The 25,631-nt window shown below is 50.1% G+C and overlaps 1 protein-coding gene across 1 annotated transcript in view; it reads right to left on the minus strand.

Moving 5' to 3' along the window:
* Nucleotides 1-25,631, minus strand: part of tns3.2 (tensin 3, tandem duplicate 2) — a 40,366-nt gene extending 14,735 nt beyond the window's left edge. Inside the window, exons 1-15 of the mRNA XM_086144510.1 lie at nucleotides 25,482-25,631; nucleotides 25,301-25,351; nucleotides 25,096-25,218; nucleotides 24,925-24,989; nucleotides 22,407-22,490; nucleotides 21,922-22,034; nucleotides 21,064-21,124; nucleotides 20,893-20,968; nucleotides 20,424-20,553; nucleotides 20,191-20,256; nucleotides 17,076-17,180; nucleotides 13,828-14,520; nucleotides 10,150-10,280; nucleotides 8,443-8,536; nucleotides 8,285-8,347 (exon numbers count right to left, since the gene is read on the minus strand). Coding sequence (XP_086000636.1) covers nucleotides 8,285-8,347; nucleotides 8,443-8,536; nucleotides 10,150-10,280; nucleotides 13,828-14,520; nucleotides 17,076-17,180; nucleotides 20,191-20,256; nucleotides 20,424-20,553; nucleotides 20,893-20,968; nucleotides 21,064-21,124; nucleotides 21,922-22,034; nucleotides 22,407-22,490; nucleotides 24,925-24,989; nucleotides 25,096-25,218; nucleotides 25,301-25,351; nucleotides 25,482-25,631 — 2,005 coding nt within the window. The remainder of the gene's footprint in view (nucleotides 1-8,284; nucleotides 8,348-8,442; nucleotides 8,537-10,149; nucleotides 10,281-13,827; nucleotides 14,521-17,075; nucleotides 17,181-20,190; nucleotides 20,257-20,423; nucleotides 20,554-20,892; nucleotides 20,969-21,063; nucleotides 21,125-21,921; nucleotides 22,035-22,406; nucleotides 22,491-24,924; nucleotides 24,990-25,095; nucleotides 25,219-25,300; nucleotides 25,352-25,481) is intronic.

Below are 25,631 nucleotides of genomic sequence, written 5' to 3' on the forward strand. Positions count from 1 at the left end.
AATACGGCCCCCACCCCCCGGAAAAAAAAAAATCATCAGAAACCGCTTCGGCTGCAGAATCCCGTTTCTCCCCGGAGTCAGCCGCCGCCGCTTCCAGAATGCGATCCCGTCGGCCGCCTCCTTTTTACCGAGATGGCGATCAATCACCCGCCGCCCCTGCAGTGCGTCGCCTCCTCCTCCTCCTCCCATTCACCACCTCTCAATGTGTGAGCGATGTTTTTTTGTTTTTTTTTATTGCTGTTATTTTCCACTTAGAGGGGATTTAGTTGGCGGTCCACCATAAATCAGCACCCCCCCCCCCCCCTCCCCCCGACCTCTTGGGGTGTTTGGACGGACAGCTTTAACAGCCGGGCGGCGCGCTGGGAGCAAGGGGGCCGAGCTGCGCGCCGGCTAGCGTGGGAGCGAGGGACGATAAAAGGGGCGAGAGGGAGAAACGAGGGGGGGGGGGGCGGCAAACAAGGCCGCTTACGGGAAACCCGTAAGGTGATTGCGGCTGCGATCGCCGACCCGAAAAGCGTCCGGGTGACAGCTTAATGGCGGTCCGACTGGGATAAAACGAGGTCATTTGTCAAACGCTGATTTTATGTCATCTGCCCCAAGTCCCCCCCCACCCACCCTACCCTCAGACAAAATACAGGCGGGGAAAAAAAAAAAAAACAGACCATATCGTTCACGCTTTACAGAACAGCAGAAATGTCTGCGATATTTGATCGCGCACTGCAGACGATCTGACATTCCTAAGCCATCTGGGGAAGAGATCATTATCGCGACCGTCCCCGGGTTCCTTCGCCATCGCTCGCAGGTAGCTCCCGCTTTTTCCTCCTCTCGTTTGAAGTCAAGGACGGATGTTTACATTCGGCGGTAAAGCCGGAATTATGTAACACCCTTTTTTTTTTTTTTTTATAGTAGTAAGGTAAGGTTGCAACATGAGATTGGTTTGTAAAAAAAAAAAAAAAAGTAAATATTTTACAGATCTGATGGCGGCGCCGCACCGCTTCCCACGCAGTGCAGAGTGATAAGACAAAAGATCTCATTCATATTCTTGGAAGTTGCAGGAAGTGCATGATGGGAAGCGCTTGTCAAAAGATACCGCCGAGGTATAGCATCGATCCCGCGCGGCTGCTTTTCACCGCTCAGAAACGACGGGCCGCTGGTTATGTAACAGCCGGCTGAACCGGACCCCGGTTATGTCAGAGACGATCTTATGAGGCCGGTGAGACAATTGATGTTCTGCTAAGCCCCCGCGTCGGCACGGCCTCGTGATCCCCTCGACTTGCCGTGGCCCGAAAGCGCCCTCTGCCATGTCAGCGCTTCCCGTCGCCAGAATACCTCAAGATTTCCTGCCTCTTTCGGCTCCTAATTTCCTGCAGCCGGGCGAAAGGCGAGCCGTTGTTACGCGTCAGTCCGCGGAGCATCTGTAAATCCCCATCGCTCCCGGCCATCGGCTTCCTCTACGCGTGCCAGCGAGGGTTTTTGCGGAAGCCCTCCACCCTGAACCGGCACGAGACGCATTTCTGCTGACGGCGATGATGTTCTCTGTCTGGGTCGAGGCGGAAAGACGCCCGCAAAAAGTGCTGGCTCGAATCATTTAGAACGCTGGTCCAGACCTGTGTCATCGGACAACTGCGTCGTATCGGGAAGGATTTCCTGTTAAAAAACGCCGTTATGAGTTCAATATCACCAAGCGCGCGTCCTCCGGTTTGATAAACGGCGGTCTTCCCGAATAGCCGACTCCCACTTGAGCGACCGCCACAACAGCGGCTTCCTTTTCGGCTCACCGCGAGTCACCGGGCGCTTCCAACCCGCGGCACGCCGTCAGGAGACCGTCAAGTCAGCTGGCTCCCGACGCCGAAATAACGTCCATCCAAACGGGAATGTCAAAATGAAGCGTCAAAAGCGTCCAATCACACCCTCGCCAACTTTTTGACGTTCTCAGATTCTCCAGAATTTAAGGAAACGTCGTCGGACTTTGACGTCCATCGCTTGAGTCTTCCCAGACTTGAATTTGACTCTTAATCCGATCTATGTTCAAACGAGGCTCTGCAGCTGCCGACCGCATCTTCGCCCCCCCCCCCCCCCCCCCCCCGCCGAACAGCTGCCTCCGTCTGTGAACAAACACCAGGAAGCGAATGCCGCTCCATCAGGCCTCCGTAATCCGGCGGCGGCAGGAAATGAGCCGCCGCTCGCCGCGTCTCAATGGGAAACTAGCTGGACGCAGGAAACAGGTCCGACTCGGGGTAGTGGAGTCAGGTGTTTGAGGCCATGTAGTCTTTTTTTTTTTTTTTTTACCCTCAATGAATGGACGATGCTATTACTGGATAGCATCTTGTCACCTAGCAACATCATTGTTCTTTTTTTTTTTTTTTTTTTCTTCCCGCCCGACAAAAAAAACGAACGAGTCTCTCCCCCTTCGGAGGCCGGTCTGCAGCTTCTCAACTCTTTGCAAACATTCTTGTTGCGTGCGCTCACTTAGGGAAAAACGCACATGTGCTCGGTGTTCACTTTCATCTTTCACGAAGCGTTAATTCACTTTGGCCGAGCTGCCGTCGCGGAGAGAAACCCCCGTCGGACCGCCGGACCCGCAACAAACGGGCCATTGTGCGGACGTTAGCCGCTAACAGAGGCTCTCGCGGGTCAGAAGCTAATGCTTTAACCCATCGTTATTAGCGAGTTCTACACCTTCCAGCCACAGATGTCGTGAACGACGAAGGTGATCGATCGGATTGTTGTTTCGCGGTTGTGAATTTTTGTTTTGGTATCGTTGCTAATTAGGGTGTAATTACACAGCTATTACATGCATTTAAAAACAATCGTAGTTTATACTTTTCTTTCTAACTCGGAGAGAGAGATTATTTTCTGTTTCATCCGGAAAAAGCACCGGCGCTTCGACCGGGAGCTATTTCATCGCGGAGCGTGTGTTTATTTATTTGTTTCTCTATTTGCTATGCTAGCAGAAGTATGAGCATCACCGACCGGAGAGAAAAAAAAAAAGTTTTCAAAGAGTTTTTTTTTTTTTTTTTTTTTGGTTCAGTTCAGGTCATTAGTGCAGGAAAAGGGGGAGGCGAGGGTGCGATCAACACCAATACATCAGCTCCCCCTGACCGGGCCAACAGAACGCCTGCAAGGAGGATGAGATCATGAAAACGAACGCAGCAGTGGAACAAACCACCTCACCGTCTTTGCCGGGCGAGATGTCTGGAGGTGGAGGTCGCGGTTTCCAAGGCCGTTAGCTCGACGGCGATAAAAAAAAACGGAATAAAAGAACATGATTAAAAGCAAGGGGGAGGGGGGGGGGGGTCGGGGTGGCGCTCCTGAGGCGGGTGTGTGTTTTGTTAAAAGCGAAAGCAATTAGGAGGAATTCCAGAAAGTCGGCACGTAGGAGTGTGTTCCCGAGCATGAATTGACTCCTTAAATGGGAGGGGAGGGGGGGTAACGTTGTATAAACAACAGGCGGCGGAGGCAGAAATGCAGAGAGAAGGGTCAACGGTGAGAGAAGGGATGAAGGAAAGGCAGAAGAAGAAGCGCAGAACAAAAGAGTTTGCTCCGGCACGTGTACGTACCCAGGGACGCCGTCATGACTCTTCTGGGACGGAGAAAACCTGCCGGGTTTCCCCGTCGTCCGTCCCCCTACCTCCAAAACAAACAAAAAAAAAAAACTCTCGGTCTCCTCTCCCTTCTTAGGTCTACTCCTGTCTTCCGCTTCCCCAGGCGCTGAAAAGTTTTTTCGCTCGCTCAGGAGCTGCCGGACGTCGGTGCCGCCATGCCGGACCGGGTTCTGTCCACCTCCCGCGGAGGGGGGGGGGAGAAAAAAAAAAAAAAAAAAGCAACCGGTTTGTTGTGACACGGTTTGACTTCTGGGCTCGTATGAAAGCTGGGACTGAACGGAGGGAGAGACGGACCCCCTCCCCTTCCTCCTCCATCCTCTACCCTCCCTCCTTCCCTCCTTCCCTCCCCCTTCCTCTCGCTGACCACTGAGCATTGTTCCTGCCGGGGCCGCCGCGAGCTCTTCCACCCAATCAGACGGGACTTCGGGGTGGAGAGGGAGGGGGTCAGAGGTCACATGTGGCCTTTTATGGTGGTGGAAAGTAGGGGGGGGGGTCTCTATGTGTGTGTGTGTGTGTGTGTGTGTGTCCACTCCCACCATCTGCTCGCCACAAATGCAGAGACAATGGCATGTGGAGACGCACCGGCCGCCATCCGTGGCCATGTGTCCCGTCTTGGCATGTCGTAAATGACTACACACACACTCACACACACACACACACACGTACACACAGGAAACGAGCAACTCCGTCCATCCATCCGCCCACGCTGCTACTTCATTTCGCAATTTCTTATCAATGTGTTTTTATTCTAGATGAGGGGGGAAACTAAAAACGTTGTTTACTGTCCAAAAAAAAACAAGCACCAAATCGTTCTGTTAATCAAATCTATTGATGAGCTTCTGGGTCTGATAGAAGCTAAAAAGTGATATAAGTGAAATATTCAACGCATGGTCACAGAGAGTTCAAGAATCCACATGATATTTCCACTTGCTGAGCTAAAATGGGCGATTTTGTGATGTTTTTGTGTCTATGCACGTCGCAGCAAAGCTAATGCCATGTCAACAAACAGCTATGCTAAGCTAACATGCTCCTTCAGTATGTCTAATAGGATTAAAAGCTATACTAATATCGCAGGTATTTGGATTAAATGTCGATTAGACTTGTTAAAAGTCGCTTATTGACGATTCCGGTATTGATTGTCATGATGATTGATTGTCAGCAGTGACAAACTTTGGAAATATTTCCAAAAATTAAAAAAAATTTTTTTTTTTTTTTTGTTGTATTTTCACACTTTTTAAAACAAATAGAATGCGAGGAGAAGTTGTAACCCCAACATCAGTGTGTTTTGGTCCCTAGCTGTGTGTGTGTGTGTGTGTGTGTGTGTGTGTGTGTGTGTGTGTGTGTAGCAGCAGCTTCCAGCCCATTTTGTTTACACTAGGATGACAGATTGCGCCCCCGAGCGTTAACCACATGTTTGGAGGTAATTAAACTATAAAATATCCCCAACACACACACACATACACACACACACACACACACACACACACTCACACTCACACTCACACACACACACACACACAAAACCGCATCGGTAGCCTTTGAGATCCTCCTCGTCTTTCCTTTTGAGACCTGGTCAGACATCTGACGGGGCGGCGGCGGGGGCTCGGCCACTCCTCTGTTACTTTCTCCTGACCTTTGACCCCCCCCACGGGGTCGAGACAGTCAAGTGTTTGTCTGGGCGGACCATCTGCCCCCCCCCCCCCACTCCTCCCAACCCGCTAAAACCTCGGCCTCTCCGCATTCCTCTGGCCGAGAGCTGCTTCCGCTGGCGTGTTTATTTTGATGTGGCCACGAGTACACACCGGAAGCGGCGTTACATAACCGTCCCGCGGAGAGACGGCGGTCGGGGTTCGTCGTGGGGTTGGCAACCGGGGGGAAAAAAAACAAACTGTTTTTTTTCCAGATACAGTTTTCTGAAGTCTTGTTGTTCCTAGTCGACAGCCGCGCCGAGGGTGAATCCCTCATCGTAAAGTGGAAAAGGATTTTCCCAACTTGTGTTTGACACGCCGAGAGCTAGTTTTCCTGCATGGCAGCGACCGAACTGTCAAACACCAACTGCGTGTTGGTGTTTTCGTCCACCAAGATGCGCATTAATAACATGAGCGGAAAGTTAACCCACCGGAGTTAAACCAGCAACCCTCTTCCCTTGAGAGGGGATTGCTCCGAGCAGGTAGGAAAAGTCGCTTTGTCCGTAAAATCGGACGAGACAGAAACCCGGAAAAGTGCTTTTCTGCTCCTCTGCTTGAGAAAAACCCAACGGGGTCGGGCTGACAAACGTTTGGATAGCACATGTTTTCTGCCCAAATACTACCCGCTTCACAAAAACATACAGAAATTCGCTCCAATTAGACACAGAGGACAAACGGAGCCTCCGCGGATGTAGCTGTGTGCACAAATAAGCCATAACAGGTTCAAAGAAGCCGAATCCTTCATCAAAGTAACCCAAGAAGGAACCAGAAATGTGATAATGCGACACAAAAAATGACTCGCCCTCGCCATGGCAACAAAGGCTGGTGCCACCAAGGGCTCATCCTCAACTACAAAAATTTGTTAAACCCTTTGACCCCTTGTTAGCCACTCGCAACGTAGGCGCTAATTAGCGTCTAAATGCTAAAAATCAACGCAAAGAACTATGAAATGACAGATGGTACAAGAAGAAGCTAACAAACATTAGCGCCTGTTAGCTGTTTTGCTCTCGGTCTGTATGACTACAGCACACACACCACAAACGCAACATACCAGGACCCCGGGACGCCTGGCATGATTCGCCCGATGATAACACACACACACACACACACGCTGAGGAGGACCACGTTGACGGGCTCAGCCGTCTGCAATCGCTCCGCAAATCCCCGTCGCCCCGGGTCAAGTTGTGATTACTGTAATTACAGTAAACACCAAATAAAAATAATTGAAACAAGGAATCCGACTGCGCCGACGGGGCGCATTCTTTCCCAGGCCGTCGGCTGGCTTTCAAGTGGGAAACAGGAAACTGCCGTCTGACCCCGAAAAAAAAACAAAAAAAAAACGGGAGAACCGCCGTGGGATGTTGAACCCCAACCCCCCACCAGGCCCGGGGAAGAACAAGGTGTTTTTCCAGAAGTTAGGGTCGTCCCCATCCTGCCTTCTCTCTTTTCTTAAACTTGTTTACAATAAACACACCATAGTACCATCATGAATATCAGCCGGGTTTGTTATCGATAAACAGCCGGCCGGACGCAAAGGTCAATGGTTATGCTTACGTGCGCGTCCGGAAGGGGAAAACAACGTAGAACAAGGTGATAAACTTTGATTTCTTTTTTTTTTTTCTCTGACTTTTAGTTTTGTTTTCAGTGTGACTTTTTGATTTCGGCTGATCGGAAGTGAAGGATGTTGTGTGTTTCCTATGTAATTCCTGGTTTTCTTTGTTTTTTTTTTATGGAAAATATACATAACCCCTTGAGCAACAACAGTGTTTTCTTAAGAATTATTATCATCAGTAAGCCTGTGTTTTCTTTTTTTTGGTTTTGTTGTTGTTGTTGTTGTTGTTGCTGCAGTGACTCACTACTGCCACCCTCAGGCGAAAAGTAGTATTACAAGACAAGTGAGACTTGTTGCGCTAGCCGGCTAGCATGCTAATGCCGCGTTTTAAATTAAACAGCGTTACACGTCAGGAACGCGGCATTCTTTTTACACGTCTGAAGACAGTACGTCTTCATACACGGGTACAGCTCGAAAAATTAACACCATGAAAAAAAAAAGGATGTTATAGAGATTTATATAAGAATAATATTGTTTGTCAGTTCAGTGAAGTGAAATCTATATATTGTATAGTTTAATTACACATAGAGTGAAATAATTCAAGCCTTGATTTATTTATTTTAAGTTTTGATGATTACGGCCTACAGATAACAATAACCAGAAATCAGTGCCCATACATATATGTATATGGTTTATATTTATATAAACAGTAGTGTGTTCTCGCCCAGCTCGGCCATCTCGGATTTTAAAACCCAGGGGTGTCGCTGATGTTCTGCCAAGATCAAATTCCCTTTTACGGATCGCATTTACCGCCCCGATTCTGACGTTAGAAACCCAGCCCTCTGACTTCTGAGCGCGGCCACGGCTCCAGAGCACAATGTGCTTAATGACAAAAAAAAAAAAAAAAAAAAAAAAAAAACTGAATGAAATGTGACGGCCACGGAACACCTCCTGCACACACTTCAGCCAAAAAAAAAAAAAAAGTTGTGCAGCTGTGTATCTCCGCGGCCTGCGTTCCCCCCTCCGGATGTCCCGGCAACAAAAGACCCTCCCCTCCCTGAACAGGACGCGGGTGGACATCCTGCGAGCGCCGGCCTTCCTTAGTCACCCTCGACTATTATTAGCCGCATCAGCTGATAGGATGTCCAAACCCAGTCCTGTGCACGAGGCGAATCATTTAATAAGACCTTGATTTGCCAAAAACAGACCCGTGCCCTCTGTAACTAGCCAACGGCGACAACGGACCGGCCAGGTGTGTATGTGTGTGTGCATGCATGTGTGTGTGTGTGTGGGGGGAACATTCCAGCCGGCTCTTGTACCCCATTGAGAGCAAGCGTCTCGGCTAAGACTTTCTCGCAGATGAAGCGGGAAGCGCAGATATAGACGATCACACACACACACACACACACACACAAACACACGGGGGAGGGGAAGCGTACCTTGCGTGCCGCTGTCCCATAGGCCGCCGGCGCCCAGCTGAGAAAGCTCTGAGAAGTTTTTCACTGGGGAGAGAAGAGGGAGGGAGATAAGACAGGGGGGAAAGTGTGTGTGTGTGTGTGTGTGTGTGTGTGTGTGTGTGTGGAGAGTCATCTCTCACCGTACGGCGTCGGAGGAGACACCGGGAAGGCAGGGGTGGGCGGGACGGCGTTGTGCCGGTTCTCGCTGTTGGTCTTGCAGAGCTGCTGATGCTTCTGAAACAATGGAGAGGAAGAAGTGAGAAGGAAACCAAACAAGGAGATGTATTGAGCTTTTTTTTTTTTTTTTTTTTACGGTTTAATGTGACAAACACACGCTCACACACACACCACCAGATATCGGTCTTGTGATCTGTGTGCGGCTGCAGCCTTTGTTTTGGTGTAAACACCCCGGGCCGCTCATGCCACCCAGCCAGAAGAATGAACGCAAGAATTAAAAAAAAAATGAAACAAAAAAAGGAGTGGAAAAAGTGGAGGAAAAGTAGTTTCGTCCCCGCAGGATGTTTGTGCGCGTGACGGCGGGATCGGACCCGACCGGACCCGACCGGACCCGCGGGCGCGTTTCAGATCCCCGTTGATCTCGTCGCTGTCGGTAACGGTTAAGTAAATCAAGTATGTGTGTGTGTGTGTGTGTGTGTGTTGAAACGGGCCAATGGGATGGGCGTATGTGCGTCAACCGTTAGCCACAAGCATTTCCAAACGGCATTAGCCAACGGGGGCGGTTTCCCCTGTCTGAGACGCCGGGCGTCTCCTCAGAAAACACAACTAATTATATATTGATTAGTAGTGAGACATCTCATTCCCATGGCAGGTAATTGTTTGGGAATAAAACATCCGAATAATTGGGCGACGGCCGGATGCCACAAGGGTTCCGCACTTTTTGGTCGGAAATAAAAAATAAAAGAGGAAATAAAAGGCGAGTTGCCGGCTCAAGAAAGAGGGATTGGTAATCGTATTTCCAATTAGCCTCGGTTGCGTTCGACCCTGAATCCGGCTGGTGGCTAACAGCTAGCTAGCTAGCTATTGAGTGAACAAGTGCTGTCTGTGTGACAGCACGACGTCTTCAAGCGTAATAAAAAAAACATTATGTCCTGGTCAAATTGTTGACTTTGTGGCCCGGATGCTATTGTGTCGCTAACATTAGTCTTGTGAATTTCACTTGATTTCATGTGTTTTCTTGGTATTTTTCACTAAGAGCTCCAGCAGAGGGGGATCTGTTGGCGAATCTGCACACACTGTATTTCAGGAATGACATGTTTTTTGGAGATTATTGATTTATTCAATTTGTTTGTTGGTTGTGCAATGATAAATCTGACTTGAGTTTCGGTCCTGACAGGTAGCGAGCATGTTAGCATTCAGAGAGAAGGCCCGACTGCTAGTGTTAGCATCAAGTCTATGATCTGATTAGCCAAGATAAACACCATTTCGCTTTGAGGCCGTTGCTGTGCGAAGGAGTTGTGCCTGCTTGTGAAACTTCCCGTGTTGTTCGCCGTCACACGACGCATTCTTCTGCTTTTCCACGTTCTCCACACCGCATTTCTACAAGTCACCGGCGTGAAACAGCTTTAACTCCCCGCTGAACACTGAAAATATAGAGATTCCAGGCCCAGATCAGACCCGAAGGCTCCCAAGAGGCGCTGTTTTCTGGCTGCTTCGAGCATTAGCATTAGCATCCCGGCTGCACCCGAGTTGATTCCCTGTGAAAGCGAAACCGAAAGCGCTCTGAGATGTATCCCCGATGTGCCCGAATCAAGGGCCGGTTGAAACAGAACCCAGAAAATGTTGTAGGAACATTCCAAGTGCGATATTTTGCTGTCTGGGAAGATTACCTGAGCTGGAGAAAGGGTGGGGTTGTGGATGGGAGAGATTCCGAAGCACTGATTCGAACCCGCCCTCCAGCCGGGACTGGGGAGGCCGGCGTAGTCCGTCACGTCGGTGAGCTGCCTCCGCTGCCTCCAGCCTGACGGGGGGAAAGGAGACACGAAGAGGAGACGGACAGATTAGCGTCTCAAGTGTAATCAGACAAAGGATTGCAGCTCCTCCTCCTGTGAAATTAAATCCACTGTCTCTCGGAAGTCGCGTTCGGCGGCGGCGGCGGCGGATGACGCCGATGCCGCGCCCCCCTTGTTTGCCGCGTCTGGCCCGAGACAAAGGCGTCTATCAGCTCCTTTTGCGTGGCTCCCGTCTGAGTTGATGATTCAACAGCCAGTACGGGAAAAAACTCAGGCGCGGTAGGAAATTTTTGGAGTTCCCTGGAGTTTCCGGAACCACATTACGGTTCTTTAGGACTCACCTGACGTGGGTGCTTGGTGGAACTCATAAGTCACACCTATTATCGGACGCTTTTAAAAACTACCGCAGCCACCGATCGGCATTTTATTTGCGACAAAATGGACACAACCGTCAAAAATCGGAGCTACGATGAGGTCCGGGGTTTTCTGGCCAGAGGGGGCTTGCAGTGTAACATCAACATTTTGGCTAAAATAAGTACGGCATTAGCTAACAATGCGCTTTTCGCAGTGCAGGGTAGAAAGTTAAAACACCTCCAACCCGTCTGATAGTCCACGATTATCCGTATCGTTTTTGTTTTTGAGTAGTGCTCAAGGTGCACATAGCAGACGTGGCCCTTTACCGCCCGCGGGAAAGCAAAACTAAGAGTTTACCCCGTTGTTTGCCGCGTCTGGCCTGGGACAAAGGCGTCTATCGGCGCCTGCATGGCTTTGCGTGGCTCCCATCATCGGGGCCTCGAGCGGGACGCCGGTGTGACCGGATGGCGCAGCGCCGACACGTATTCTCGGAAGAACATCTGCCGGAACAATCAGTCCATCTCTCTTCTCCCCCCACCCTCCACCCCACTGCACTCATGGTTTTTAGATTTCCCCAGCAAGCATTGATATCCCCGGACCGCAGGTTACATCGCTTCCTCGTTGGACTCCCCAACCCCAAACACAGGCTTGTTTCCCTTTTTTTTTTTTTTTTTTTTAGCGACCGCACGTTCACGGTGTCACCGGATTAATTATTGCCGAAGCAAAGTCAGAGTCCGATCAGGAAATGTGCCGGCTCAGCTCTGGTTTATTTCGAATCATTTCCAAAACAGCGGGAAGAGAAGGAGTTAAATGTGCACCACGGTTCGGGAGAAGATGTCGGGGTCACGGCCGTCCATTCTCCATTCTCCGTTAGCAAGAACAAGGAGGAGGAAGTCGGGCGTCTGAGTCGTTGATTCCGCAGCCGGGGTGAAAACTCAGGCGCTGTAGGAAAATTTTGGAGTTTCCAGAACTTTCAGGAACCAGGGACCGTGGACCTTCTGCACCTAGAACCACTTTACGGTTCCTCAGGAACGCACGTGACGCAGTTACTTGGTGGAACTCATAAGGCACAACCATTATTGGATACTTCTTCCAGAGTGCCATTTTTAAAACCTTTCGTAAATGGAAATAACCGGCGAGAATCGGAGCTACGGAGAGATCTGAAGTCTCCTGGCCTGCTATGCTACATCGTTTTGGCTAAAATTCATCCAGAATTAGCTAGCTTTGGGTTTTTTCGGGCGAATAATCCACGGTGATCCGTGTCGTCGTACTCTTCTTTGCGTCAGTTTGTTGTTGAGTCGTGCTCAAAGTGCACGGAGCAGACTCTTGCCCTCCCGTGGCCCCTTACTGCCCGGGGGAACGCAAAACTAAAAGGAAGCTTCAGAGGAGGCTACTTCCTGGAACCAAATTCTAGCTGTCCGATAGAGGCGATTGATAGCACTGATCAGTCTAATATCCTGGTATCTATTTTTAATTATTTTTTTTTTCAGCTCATTAACCCTGGTATTGCGATGGTTCCAGCCAACCAGGTCCAACATATTTCCCAGAATTTTTTGGTTTGACAAGACATTTTATTCCTTCTGATAGAGTCCAATCCCATGGTATTTACAGTATTTTTACTGTATTTTTAGGGTTTACTTGTGGTATGTTTGATGCTGGTTCTGATCCATCTGTCAAAAGCACCTGCTGTAAAAAGCGCGTCTCGATCTTCGGTTCTCGGCGTTGCCTGAGCACGACAGAGCTGGCGGCGGCGAGGAGTAAACAATCACGTCGACTTCAAAAGCATTCCTCGTCCGAGAGCGCCGCCTCCAAAAACACATGTTACAAACAGACTCACAAACAGCGGCTGTCACGATAGCTAAGCTGTGAAATATCAGCGCCGGTGCTTCAGCTGTGGCCCCCGGGGAACCAACCCCCGGCTCCCCGCCGCCCACCGACACCCTCAGTGACCTACATACGCTCCATTTCCTGCGCTAAACTTTCCACAATGGAAGGACGAGTTCTAGCAACGCACGGGGGTGAAAGGTCAAATACCCCCTCCGCCCCAAAGGGGACCCCCCTTGACAGCCATGATTCAGGGGCCGCCCCCCGACCCCTGCGAGCGTCCAGAGCCGCCTCGCGGAGCTGCTTTGAAGGAGCAGCTGCTCCGTGGGCGAAACGCCGCCGGAGCCGTGACGTCGCCGGGACGCCTACGACCCCGTCGAGGTCGCGCCTTCAGGTTCAAGTTGTGGCCTCCGGCGCCGGTTCGATTATTTATTTATGACAGCAGACATAAATAAAACCGGGGCAAAGATAAGGGAGTGGTTATTTTATATACGACTGAATAATTGATCCGTGTCGATCGGAGCGACATCCGATCGAATCTGGGTCGCCGATCGGACGAAGTCGGCACGAAACTTGACGATGATGTCGTATATTGATTCTTTCGTTCATTATCTGTTGTGCTAATCCCGTGGGGGAAGGGGGCGGAGCCTATCGGGGTCTCCTGCGTGATTTTGGACGGTGTGAGGAACCCGGAGTACGTTCTCGCTGTGAGGCGGAAGCCCTGCAGGGTGTGAATTGTCAAAAAAAAAAACACGTTATTGGATGGAGGTTGACGACTCTGTTTACAGATAAGAGAGGAACCTTTCATCCCCACACATCTCCACCGGCAGTGATTATCTTCGCCTTTCCTCGTCACGTTTTCCTCGTCTCGCCGACGGCCCCGTGCGCGTACACGTGCACCAGCGGCGCCGCTCGCCACGTCACCCGGCCCCGCCCGGCCCCGCTCCGTCCCGCCAACTCCGTGGATTTCCACCACCCTTGTAAGACAAACGGAGGGGTAAATAAACCCTCATGCGGCGGCCGCTAACACCGCGCGACGTTTTAATCAAACACTTCCAAAACCACGCGCAAACACACACCTTCTAGAAGCAACCGTGGAGATTTCCACAGTTCGGTTCACTCACTCGGGTGGAGGGGGTTATAAATCATAAAAGGCTCTCTGTGCCGAGCCGGCGTTTCCAGGCTCGGGCCGGTTGACTCAGGTGTGTGTCAAGGCGGCACAGTGGACGCCTGTGTGTCGCCGTGGTAACCTGAGGTTTGTTTATGTAATTTTTTTTTTAAATGTTTATATCCCGAGCAGTAAAACGCACCGCTCCCTGACTCCAGAGCCGCACCCGTGACTTTCTCCGCGTTATTTTATTTTGAAAGGCGCCTTACCGGACTGATGGGCGCTTCCCGTGTTGCTGAGGCCGTTGGGGTGCGCGGAGGCGGACCGTTTTAGGGGGGCGCAGCGGGTCGAGATGGGAACGAAGGTCGGGTCCAGTTCCAGAATCAGCTGGTTCAGCTGCTCCATTGACTCGTCCATGTCGGTAGTCAGAGACTCCAAGTTCTCCTCGCCACCGGAGTGGTTGTCGCGTCCAAACGGGCGGTGGCCGTCCGGCGTATCCAGGGCAACCGCTGTCATCTCTTTCCTCACCCTAGGCGAACCGTTTTCCCCGTTGATGTGGTTCTCCGTCCAGACGCCGGAAATCGGCGCATCCTCGTCTTCGTCTTCCAATATGTCCGTCTCCCGCTCGGCGGACGAAGCGTCCCCGTTGCGTCTCGGCACGGGCTCGCATCCCGACGTCGCCCCCTCTCCCCTCCCGGCGGCGGCCAGCTCCGTCATGACCTCCAGGAGAGGCCGGACCGGCTCAAACCGGACCCCGGGGACGGGCCTCCCCACCTGGGCGCACCTGTCCTGCGCCGCCCCCTCTCTCAGCCGGGCTCTGGTCTCGTCCCGAGACCCGACCGACAGGCCCGAGTCGCTGCTGGCGGCGGCGAGAGGCGACCAGGGCCTTTCCTCCTCGCTCTTCTTCCTCACTTGGGTGTACAGAGCGCCGCTACCGCCGTCCGGGACGGGAGGCGAGGAGGCTGCGGAGAGGAAATAGAAATAACAGCGTCAGCGTCCGATCGCCCGACATGTGATTATCGTCATCCGCCGAGGCAGGATTGAATTTTACGACAAACAAATGGATCTCCTGGGACAGTTGAGAAAATTTAACCCTTTCCCCGTCGACGCTGTACATACTTCCTGTTATCTGCCGGGTTTCGGTGACTACTAGGACCGTCGTGCTAAAAAAAAAAAAAAAAAAAAAAAAAAAAAAAAACAGCTAAAAAATGGTCATGCTAGAAAAAAAAAGGGCCAAAAAAAATAAAAAAAATAATTTTTTTTTTTTTTTTTACAACAAATGCAGCTGAGCAGAATTTTTATCAGCTCATCTCTATTGTTTGAACAAAACAAAAAAAAAAAAAAAACGCTTAAGAATCCGAATTCCACCCTCATGGTTGGATATGCGTGCCTCCATACCTTCGCCATAGTACGCATGATTCACTCCGACACACACACACACATGCACAACACCTGTCCGGACGCACGGCGTGTAGATAACACAGGGGTCCTTTGTGGCTGCAGGCGGATGAATGTGCGCGCACGCGTGTCTGTGTGTGTGTGTGTGTGTGTGTGTGTGTGTCACGTAAAGGACGTGTCTGTCAAGAGGTGTACCTGAGGTCAATCACTCTGTTATTCTTTAACTGACTGGCAGCGAGCGGTCGGTCGAGACAAAAAGAGACTAAGAGAGAGTTACGGTGAAATAATAAAAGAATAAAAGGCAGAATGTTAAGATAAGGGATTTTTTTCACTCTGATTTAAGTTAAGAGCGGAGCGAGCGCTGCCTCTCCAGCCCGGAGAGGCTGTAAAAACACAAATACCAGACGTGCGTGGTCAAAGCTACACAGCTGGTCTGATAGAATGTGCACACAAACACACACACACACACACAAAACGCTTCACTTAAACAAGCTACACAAACAGTCTTAACTTCAAATATAAAAAGCTAATCGTTTTTATAAAAAGCTTCTTGTTTTTTGTTACCTGCGGTCACTTTCCCTGTCGCCTCTGCAGACCAGAAACAGGATGTAGCCGGAGTCTCCCGTCGGAGAGAGAGAGAGAGAGGAAGAAGAGGAACAGATGAGAAGGAAAAGAAGGGCAAGGACGAGGACAGAATGGGAAGGATGAGGAGGCTCGGAGCGACTCTCTCCCTCTTCCTCGATCTCTCGATCCCTCCCTCTTTCCCTCTTTCTCTCTCTCTCTCTCTCCTGGGCAGGAAAACAAGCTAAATTCTTTCTCTTAAGGTGCTAACAGCCCCCCCTGTGTCCGCCCACCTACTCTCCTCCTCCTCCTCCGCTGCTTCAAATCCCCGCCTTCGCTGTTTTCAACCCCCCCTCTTCCAGCGCTCCACTCGTGCATCCTATCCCCAGACGCGTTCAGGTAGAAAGCACTGTGTGTGTGTGTGTGTGTGTGTGCAAATCAACATGCATGTAGGTGGAAGACCAAAACAACAACAGGGAAGCTTGAGGTCGGCCAGCTATGGAGAAGGGAATGTAAACAAGCGGGAGCAAGGGGTGTGTTTTTGGTGTGTGTGTGTGTGTGTGTGTGTGTGTGTGCGGGGGTGGGGCCGGGGTTCCGGGACAATAACGAGGAGACACGGACAAATTGCAACCCGCAACTTGAACCTGGAGCGAAGGGAGGGGGGGTGAAAAAGGAGACGCGGCGATAGGAGGGGAAAAGTAGAACCACCTGTGGCTGCAGACGACTTTCTCGCCAACGAGTGTGTTGCCGATTCGCCGCGAACCTCCTCTCGTGCGTGTGTGTGTGTGTGTGTGTGTGTGTGTGTGTGTGTGTGAGCGGCGGTTGGCGTAATAGCCGTGTGCGAGTGCGTTTGTGAGCGGGTCTGTCTAAATTACACGTCGGGGCCTCCGAGCAGATTTAGCAGCGCCGTTAAAACAGCTGGAGTCGCGACCTCAACCCGCTGCTTCACGTGATTGACTCAGATGTCCGGATACGTGTGTGTGTGTGTGTGTGTGTGTGTGTGTGTCCTCTCCTCGTGTACGTTTTTGCTTGTTTTTCTCGTGCGCAGAGGCTTTTCCCAGCTACGCGTGGAAACTTTGAGAAGGGAAAACAAGGCGAAGATGCACGCCTGCCGTCCAGATGAGTGTCGTTTCCCGGGAGGACGCCGGCGAGGTCTCAGACGACGACCTGACGGGCGAAAACAAGAAAACAATCGCGCGCAAAGGCCCGACCGCAGCGGAGGATCTGCACCCACGCCGTGCTAAAACAGTAAAAAAAAAAACAGTGAAGGAGGGTTTTCGGGGTTTTTTTTTTGCCGCTTGTGGTAAACAAAACAAGCTAAAAACACCAAGGTTCGGCGGGCGGATGAAGAAACAGGTGCAGCCAATCAGTTGGGTGGGTTTTGAGGAAGTGGCCAGGGGGAAGGGATAAATGCGCTCGAGGTGGAAGGTTTTATCATGGTTGCTCCGCAGAAATCCCACGATAATCAACTATAAAAAAAAAAAAAGGTGATTCGAAGTGATTCGGTTCGTTGCAGGTAAACCCGCCCGGATGTACGGCTCGTCCGGAAATGTCTTACCTGCTCCCGTCGAGGAGGCGTCTTGATACGAGTCCCGCCGGACCAGAGGGTGCGAGGTGTCGTAGTCCACCGCCACCGAGGGTCCGTTGTGCCACTGCTCTTTACCTGAGTGGGGTGGAGGTGACAGACGGGTTAGGTGACACACACATGAACACACAACAATCAGCTGACTGCAAAGTGCCCAGTCCGGTTTCAAATGGAAACATTTTTTTTTTTTTCGTACGCTTCGATTCTCCACCTGCAGGATGAGGTCAACTTGGGTGCAGCGCCTTCACTTTCCTTATAGATCACACTTTAGATCTGTGTGTTTTAATCTCAGGACGGTACTCGAGTACTGCGGTAAAGCTGTGCACTTGAGTGACGAGCAGCAAGTCAGAAAGGGGACGGAATTGTGGTCAGTATACCGGTCTCTGATTGGTCCATTAGGGGTCGGCAATTAAAAATGAGACAATATATTCTGTCTGTTTCTTAACACCTAAAAATATATGAATATATATTTTGACCTTATATATGGTAATTTGTGCTACACCGCATGTGAGTGACAGGTATGTTTACTAGATACCCAGCAGTCAATAGAATACCGTAATTTCTGGACTATTGAGCGCACCTGAATATAAGCCGCACCGGCAAAAAATAAACAAATATATACGTACATACAAGCCACGGGTGTCTACGTTGTAACATGAGGTAGACACAGAAACATTTTTTTGAATTTTGATTTAAATACACACCCATAAAATCCACAAATACGTACTGGTAATTGGTAAATTAATAATAAATAATACAATCTGGCCATCCATTTTCTATCCCCGCTTTGTCCTGTTCCAGCTGATCGCTATCTCGGTCTTCCTCTTGGGCACTGAAACCGTTAAAGTCGTCTTTTTCTATGTCGCAAAAACAATCCATAAATTAGCTGCATCGTTGTTTAAGCCACAGTGTTCAAAGGGTAGGAAAAAACTTGCAGCTTACAGTCGGGAAATGACGGTACTTCAAACTTTTGACCTCAAGCAGTAGGAATACCGCATGTACATTAGGCATCTGTAATACATATTTGACTATTTTTACTTCATGTACTTGAAGTAGTAAAGTATGGTATTATGTGTTTACTTTTTTACTGAAGCAATGGGGCCGAGTACTTCTTGGATGGGTGCCGGGGTCTCGGCTGTTATGTTGGGGGGTACAAGTACTTGTAGCAAGTACAAGCATGTCTGTGTGTTTTAACCCCTCATGCTGGTTCCTATTGAAGGGCCGGGGGGAGGGGGCGTCTTTTCGGACGCAACTCCGCCCTCGTCCCGGTGACTTCCGGTGTCTGAACACCATCCGCCTTGTAGCATTGTACCAAGAGTTTGAGAAAACAGCTGACTTTGGCGGAAAAGGAAAATGATTAATCCCCAAGAAAGTGTCAAGAGAAGACAAAGCTGGATGGAGGCAGGGTTGTTTTTGTTTTCCCCCCGTGTGAAGTACCCCACCGCTAGCTAACTCTGTACTTATTTTGACCAGAATGTTTATGCTCCTCTGAGAACCCTGGAAACCCCCAGGCCTGAGGAGCTTGGACCTCCTCGTCGGTCTGTTTTTTTCGTCACAAGTAAACAGCCGACCAGTGACCGCAATAGTTTTCAGGAATGGTTTTCTTGTAGTTCCTAAGAACTACAAGAAAACCCTTCCTCGGAGGAGAAGCTGAACGGTTCTAGGGACTGAGGTCCACTGTCCCCGATGCCTCTGCTTTCCGAATAGCTCAAAGAAACAGCCCGGCTCTTGAAAAGGTTTTCGGTACTGCAAAAAAGTCCCAAAAGACCAGGGATGCTAAATGTCCAAAAATGAACGGTTAGCGAGCAGATCCCCATCGTCTGGGGTCGCTTTGGTGCCGGAGAGCCTCCGCGGATAAAGACCAAGGAATGGCCCGCCCCGTTGTGCTGATACAGTCGTAGCTAGCTTGATACAGTCGTAGCTAGCTTGATACAGTCGTAGCCAGCTAGCCAAAAGACAATGTACCCAATGTGTAATTCAGGGTATGACATTCCTTTGCTCAATGTTGTTTGGGGCCCCTTCGAATAGGGGTTTCAATTAGTTAGTTTCGGTCAGACTCAAGGGTAGCTTTAGCATTAGCTAGATGCTAAAGACACAGGCTCTCTGGAGCTTCTCCAACAGCAGTCGGAACTGAAATGGAACCAAGCGGAAACCAAATAGTCACATGTGGAGGCTCGACTACCAGCAGGGAAAATAACACCGTCGCTATTTGTTCTCAGCGCCGTCTCTCTACTTTGACTCGGCAACGCTCGCCTATCGTCTGTTTTTCTCTCCAAATTCCGAATGTCGCCTGGAAATAAAACAAAATAAAGTTAATATCTTTTGCAAAAGCGCCGTCCCCCGGCGCCAGAGTCCCCGTTTCCCAAAGTCGTAATTTTTTAGACTGGAAACCATTTTGTCTGCACAGATCAGAATTTAACCTCAACAGAGGGCGTCAGTCCTTGATTATTTACCTGATGGAGTAACGGGTCTTTGTATCCCCAAACAGGACGGATGTCCAAGTACTCCAAAGTATTAAAGAAGTGTTTCTACACCAAGAAAGTAAAATACAGAACACACACTGTATGTCCACTCCTTCACAAATAGAAGATGTTGTTTGTTTTAAGGGTGGGCAGCACAGTGGCAGCCGCCGCACCGGTTTGCAGGACTGTTTTTTCTCCCGGTTTCCCATCTTCCCACCCCAGCAGTCAGTAGGTTCAATGAAAACTCTAAAATGGACATAAGTGAATGGTTGAATGCTTGGATGTCTGTGATTGACAGGTGACCTCTTCCAGGTTAAACCCCGCTTTTTGCTTCATAGCATGTGGGACCGACTCCAGCTCCACTGCGAATGAATGAGTAGTTTATCTGATGATGGTCCAGCTTGTAGCAACAGTTGACACATGGGTCAAACTTTTGGCAGTGTTTCAATGTGTCTGTTAGCCAGAAAGTTAGCGACCCTCGGTGGATTAGCAATTCGAGGCGTATTTCATGGCTATGACTATCGTTTGGACCAACCGGATCCTGATCGGGCCTGAACAAATCCCCTAAGAGGTGTTTTCATTGGGACGCCGTGAACACATTATCTTGGTCCAACAGCCAAACGTACCTGCTGACATTTCCGGGCTGTCCGAAAATATGAGCTCCACTCGTCCGCCTTCTGGGAATCGGGGATCTGGAGTTTTTTGGACGGAGAAACGGGGAGAGCTGGCTAGTTAATCCCTGCGGGTTTAACACACCTGCGCTGCCGATAACGGGTCTCTAAGGAATATCGGGCCTTCACGCAGGCACAGTTTTCTCACGACACGGCGGTTATTAATGTGTAACCGGCGGAATAAATACCTTTGCTGGCGCAGTCGAGGTCCGCCTTGGTGAAAGTGAGCGTGTGCTGACGGATGAAACCTGTGTGAAACTGGAGGCGGAAGACAACCTGGCGTCTCAGCAGCAGGTTGTTCTTGTGATAGCAAACCACCTGCGATCGGGGGGGAGGCAGAGGAGGCGAGCGTTGACAACGGAGCTAGCGCGCTTTTGGCATACATAAAAGGTGCGTAAAAGTACTTCACATAAACTGATACAATTGCAACTTATTAGTATTTACATCTCAGCTAATCAGTGTTAGCTAGCGATAAAGCAGCTAGCCGGGAAGCAGCGGGGCTGCGTTTCAGGGCTGACGATTACGAGTCGGCGTATGGAATGGACGTTTCTCGGCAGTACCGGAGGAGTGTCCGCCTGATGCCGGCATGGAGGCGACTCTTTCGATCAGGCAACAACTACAGCTATCTGTAAGCTTTTAGCTTGGCCTTCTCCTCACCATGACATCGCCCTGGAGCAGCTGGGCCGGCTGGAGCACCATGTAGAGCCGATCACTCTGAACCACGTTAGCGCAGCTGAGGTGGACGGGAACACATTACCTGCCGTTACGTAACAACCCGCGGCGTGATCGTGCTGTCGCGAGCGGGAGGGCGGATGAAGTATTTCTTACTAGACGGCTGAGGTGCAGACAGGCTGCAGGTTCTGGTAGACTCGCAGGAAGAGGCAGCACTCTAGGAAGAACGCCAGAAGGTTGATATTGAAAACAGACCATGTGCAAAGTGATCAAATCATGTGTCGGGCAGGAGGCCCGCTCCCGGCTTCGGGGTTGACCTCAACAAAAGTTGAAGATTGCCGGGAGAAAAACTGCAACTGTTGTTCTCAGAAGTACAAAAGCCGATGCGGACAAGGGAACATCCTTTAGTTTCCAGATGCACGCGTTGTCCACGATGGACTCCAGGCGTTAGGCCGCCGAGAAGCAGCCACCCCGACTCCCCCCAACAAGGACCTGATTCTAGCTTCCTTCTGTCCCCCCTTCCCTTACCCTAGAGGTTAATAAAGCTACAACTATGGTGTTCAGCAGCTCAGAGTAAGTACTGCCTAAAATGGGGTGCCTCCACAGAGGCCGTTGTTGCTTTCCTCGCAAACGCAGAGCCAGCAAAACGAAAACATCCCTGCCCTTTTTGAAAGCAGTGTTATCAAGTTGAAGGGTTCACCTTCTCCAAACAAGCTTGTGCAGGACTGTCTCAGAAAATTAGAATATTGTGATTAACTTCTTTATCTTCTGTGATGCGATTAAAAAAACAAAAATTACTTTTTCATGATATTCTAATATTTTGAGATGGGATTTTCGAGTTTTCTTAAGATGTAAGATGTCACTCAGTTTCTCGGATGAAGTACATGTTCAGAGTCGCAGCCTGCAGCTTCGCCGCTAGACGTCATTTGGTCGCTTTTGGATAAACTGAGATGTGCTCACTTACTACTAGAGTTTGTTTTGTTATAATTGCTAACTATGTCATGATTAGCTCACCTCCATCTGGCCTTATTCTGGGGAGGCCGTGAAGAACGATGCAGAGGAGGAAGGATGGAGATGGACACATCCTCAGTCCGCCCTTTAATAAGCTCCCGAACATCCAGGCGTACCTGGACAACGGAGAGGAATCAGGGATGCCGCAGTGACGAAGATCTAGATGGTTCTTCTTTGCCTTACACTTAGCGGTTTGCTAACTGAAGTAGTATGACCTTTTGTTTTGAACTCACTGGTTCCGAAAATGTTTGACCGTTAGCAAACCGTTTTTTACTTCATCCTCCCGACTTTGTCTGATGAGACAGATTTCTTTGTCCCCTTCAGAAAGTTCCCTCTTATCATTTAATCCCAAACTCAATAACGGTGTCTCTTTAACCCGGTGACAAATCAGGTGATCCGATGGCAGTCTGGGGTTCAAAGGTCACGGCGGATCATTTGTTGTTATCCGCCGACGATCAGAGCCCAAACTTTAATCTGTCGGTGCTTACCGTTTTTGGGAGGCGGACATCTTAGCGGAGAGCTTGTCGTTGTAGAACCTCCTCATGGCAAAGTGGTCGAGGGAAAGGCCTGCGCTGGGAGAGTGCAAATGCAGATGTATTTATTTTTTTCAGGAAAAATGTAAACTTTCCAGGAACATAACGATTGTAAGGGTTGGGACTTTTAGCATCAGAAAAAAATTATTGGGGAAGAAAATTAATTTAATTTGCGCCGGGGGAGACAGATTCCACTTTTCAACGAAAGTAGCAACAAGCTTTACATGGGAAGGAGTTAGCGTAGCGCAGGAACCCCTCCAGTCTGTTGGCACTTAGGTCACTTATACCGACTTCGCCGTGACAGATAACACTATTGCTAGTACCAGCTAACAGAGTATTGCCAGTCAACATCAACCAATCGATCAATCAAAATCAATTAATCAAATCGCCTACAGGAGGCGCCAAAGGGTCGATTTGGCTAATTGGAATTATGAACTGCCATCAAGAAAGACAATGTCCAAACAAATGTCCCATTTGTTCCCAAAACAAATGGGAAGGAACATGATGAAGAGAGACTTTGGTCTGAGTAGCAGACTGATGGGAAAATAATAATAACAATAATAATATTATCATGGATCCGCCTGACAAACAAGATTGTAACCGGTTGGCACAGTGATCAACCGGTAGCTGAAGACACGAATGTAGCTGACATCCAAACAAGTTCACACACCAGGAGTAGCCGCTAATGTTAGCATCATGTCTGTGGACATTATTGCCGCTGTCTTTCTCTTCCTGCTGCGACGCGGCTGTCGGTCTAAATTATTCACATACTACATTGTGTTTATGAAAAAGTTCATTTTTCTGGCGCAGCGGTCGCCAACGTCTCCCCCGGGGTCCGCTGGCAGGCCCCCCCACATCCCAGCTCCCCCCGGGGGCCTTTCAATCGTCTCGCTTTGATGCCAACCAAAATTACGGCTCTGTCGGGACCACTCAGCGTCGAAAGCGGAAGGTCTAATTGCCATTTGCAATATTTGCGTTTCGAAAAAAGGCCTCTATTCTGGGACCTCCCAGCCTTTCGTTGGGTATAAATGGAAAAAGTCCGTGATGTGGGCGGGCGGGTGGAGGGGGGACCACAACCCCTCGTCCACCATTCGACGAAGGGTGGAGTCGATGGGGGGGAGGGCGTGGGCTGAGACCCCCCTGTGAGGGCGTGAAGGACAGAGCCAACATGGAGAAGCGATGCTCATAAAGTTGGACAAGGGTGGAGGGTGGAACAAGGAGTCGGGCAAGGAGGCAAAACGTCATTTCTTGGTGGAGAAGAAGGAAGGAAAGAACAGGAACTGGGTGTCAAAACTGCTGATCTGAAATGACCCCATTGAGGTTGCAGTAGGACTCCTTGGACATCCGACACCTGGAGTATAGAGTCTACAGTGAACCTGTTTTTTGGGCTGTCGGGAGGACGGCAGGGAACCCATGGTGGCAGAGAGGTACCAGAACCTGGTGGTCTTTGGGAAGGTCGTGGCAAAGGAAAGATTGACCAATCAGCAATAACCAGCTACTCCTATCAATGGAAGGTTAAGGTGTTCCAGGAGATCAGGAAGGCCAGGAGTGACCAAAAACGGACGAAGGAGCCAACAAGCATCTTGGAGTCGATTGAACGGCGCTTGGAGACCAGCACACCAACTAGATGTCCAAGTGACACCCTTGTGAAGACATCCAGGGCAACTAAAGACATCTCCGAAAAATCGGAGCAGTGACATCGAGTCGTCATCGACCAGTAAGGGCTCAAATTGGCCTCGCCTTCCATTCCCCAACGGGAGATCAACCGACCGGCGAACAATCTTTTTCATCGCCACCTGGCCAGAAGTCTCCCGAGATTGGATGACCTCATGGACCAAGGGTTTCCAGAAAAGGGGCGGAGTCGAGAGATGGACCTCCAAACTGCAGAGGTCACCCAGAGCTCGGACATACCGGCGCCAGAGCCATGTGAACCCCCTACTCGCACAGTCAGCTGCTGGGGCAGCGGTGAGTCAGCGTTTAGCGCAGGAGCGCCACTCATTCACCAGCGATCTTCCTCTTTTTCAAAAGACAAAATCCCCAATCGTTCTTTCACATCCTCCCGTGACTAAAAGGCCGCGATTTTGCCGAAACCGCCGCGTTTGCTCAGAAGTCGACTTCCATTCATGACGTCGGGTGACCTCCGCGTCCGCCGCACTGGTTCAAATTTCCCTTTATCCGTCATCTCTCCTTCCATTGCTCCAACAGCGCCGCGGAAACAGGAAGTGATATTAAATGCTAACATTTGCTTAGCATGAGCTCACGCATTGCTTTTTCAGCATACAAGCTAATGCTATCAGCATGACTTCAACTGATAGCACAAGCCAGGTTAGCTTTACTATCTCGAGCTAAGCATTCACCATTAGCCAGCAGCTAAAAGCTAACAGCTTCACATCACAAATCCATCCCCACAACACACACACACACACACACACATACACACACACTCCTACAGAGTCCAACCCATCAGTGTTACCTGTCTGACATGCTGCTGAAGAACATGTAAGAGGCCACCAGGACCCCAACCAGGCCTTCATCTCCCTGAGAACACACACACACACACACACAAATAAAACCAGTGAAGACCTCAGGGTAAAAGTGTGTGTGTGTGTGTGTGTGTGTGTGTGTGTTGGGGAGGGGGTCAGACCTGGCAGAGCAGCACCAGGACGTGCTTCTGATGTATTTGCAGCCAGTTCTCCATAGCTGCGCAGACGTTGGTGATCCTATCCAGACTGGGTGCCAGGAGGTCCGTCCAACCCGTGTCCAGCACCTAACACACACACACACACACACACACAGGTTGTTAAAGATCGCACTCCCAGACAGGCCACATGACCTGCCGTCGTTTTTACCCTGAGGTTCATCCGGTCGAGGGTGTCGTTCCTCCGTGAGACGTTCAAGAGCTGTGGGAAAAACCAGAGACGGCGCGACACATTTTACCAGAACTTTTCCATCATTTTACTGAATTTATTCATTGAAATATGACGATATTAAAACTGTTAATGGCGTAAAACATGCAGTCATGGGTCTCACCAGGTAGTTCTGCCCGTGTTTGGTTTCCAGCATGAGGAGAATCTGCTGCAGGACGCAGGAGTGTGTGTCCGGGGAGGGGCCGGGCGGGCACAGGACGGTGATGATGCGTTCAGTGACGTAGGTCAGGTCGACAGGCTGCTTTTCCTCCAT

This window comes from Fistularia commersonii, chromosome 1 (genome assembly GCF_037954325.1).
Source record: "Fistularia commersonii isolate RoL2024-O1a breed Wild chromosome 1, RoL_Fcom_v1.0, whole genome shotgun sequence".
In the NCBI taxonomy this organism is placed as follows: Eukaryota; Metazoa; Chordata; class Actinopteri; order Syngnathiformes; family Fistulariidae; genus Fistularia; species Fistularia commersonii.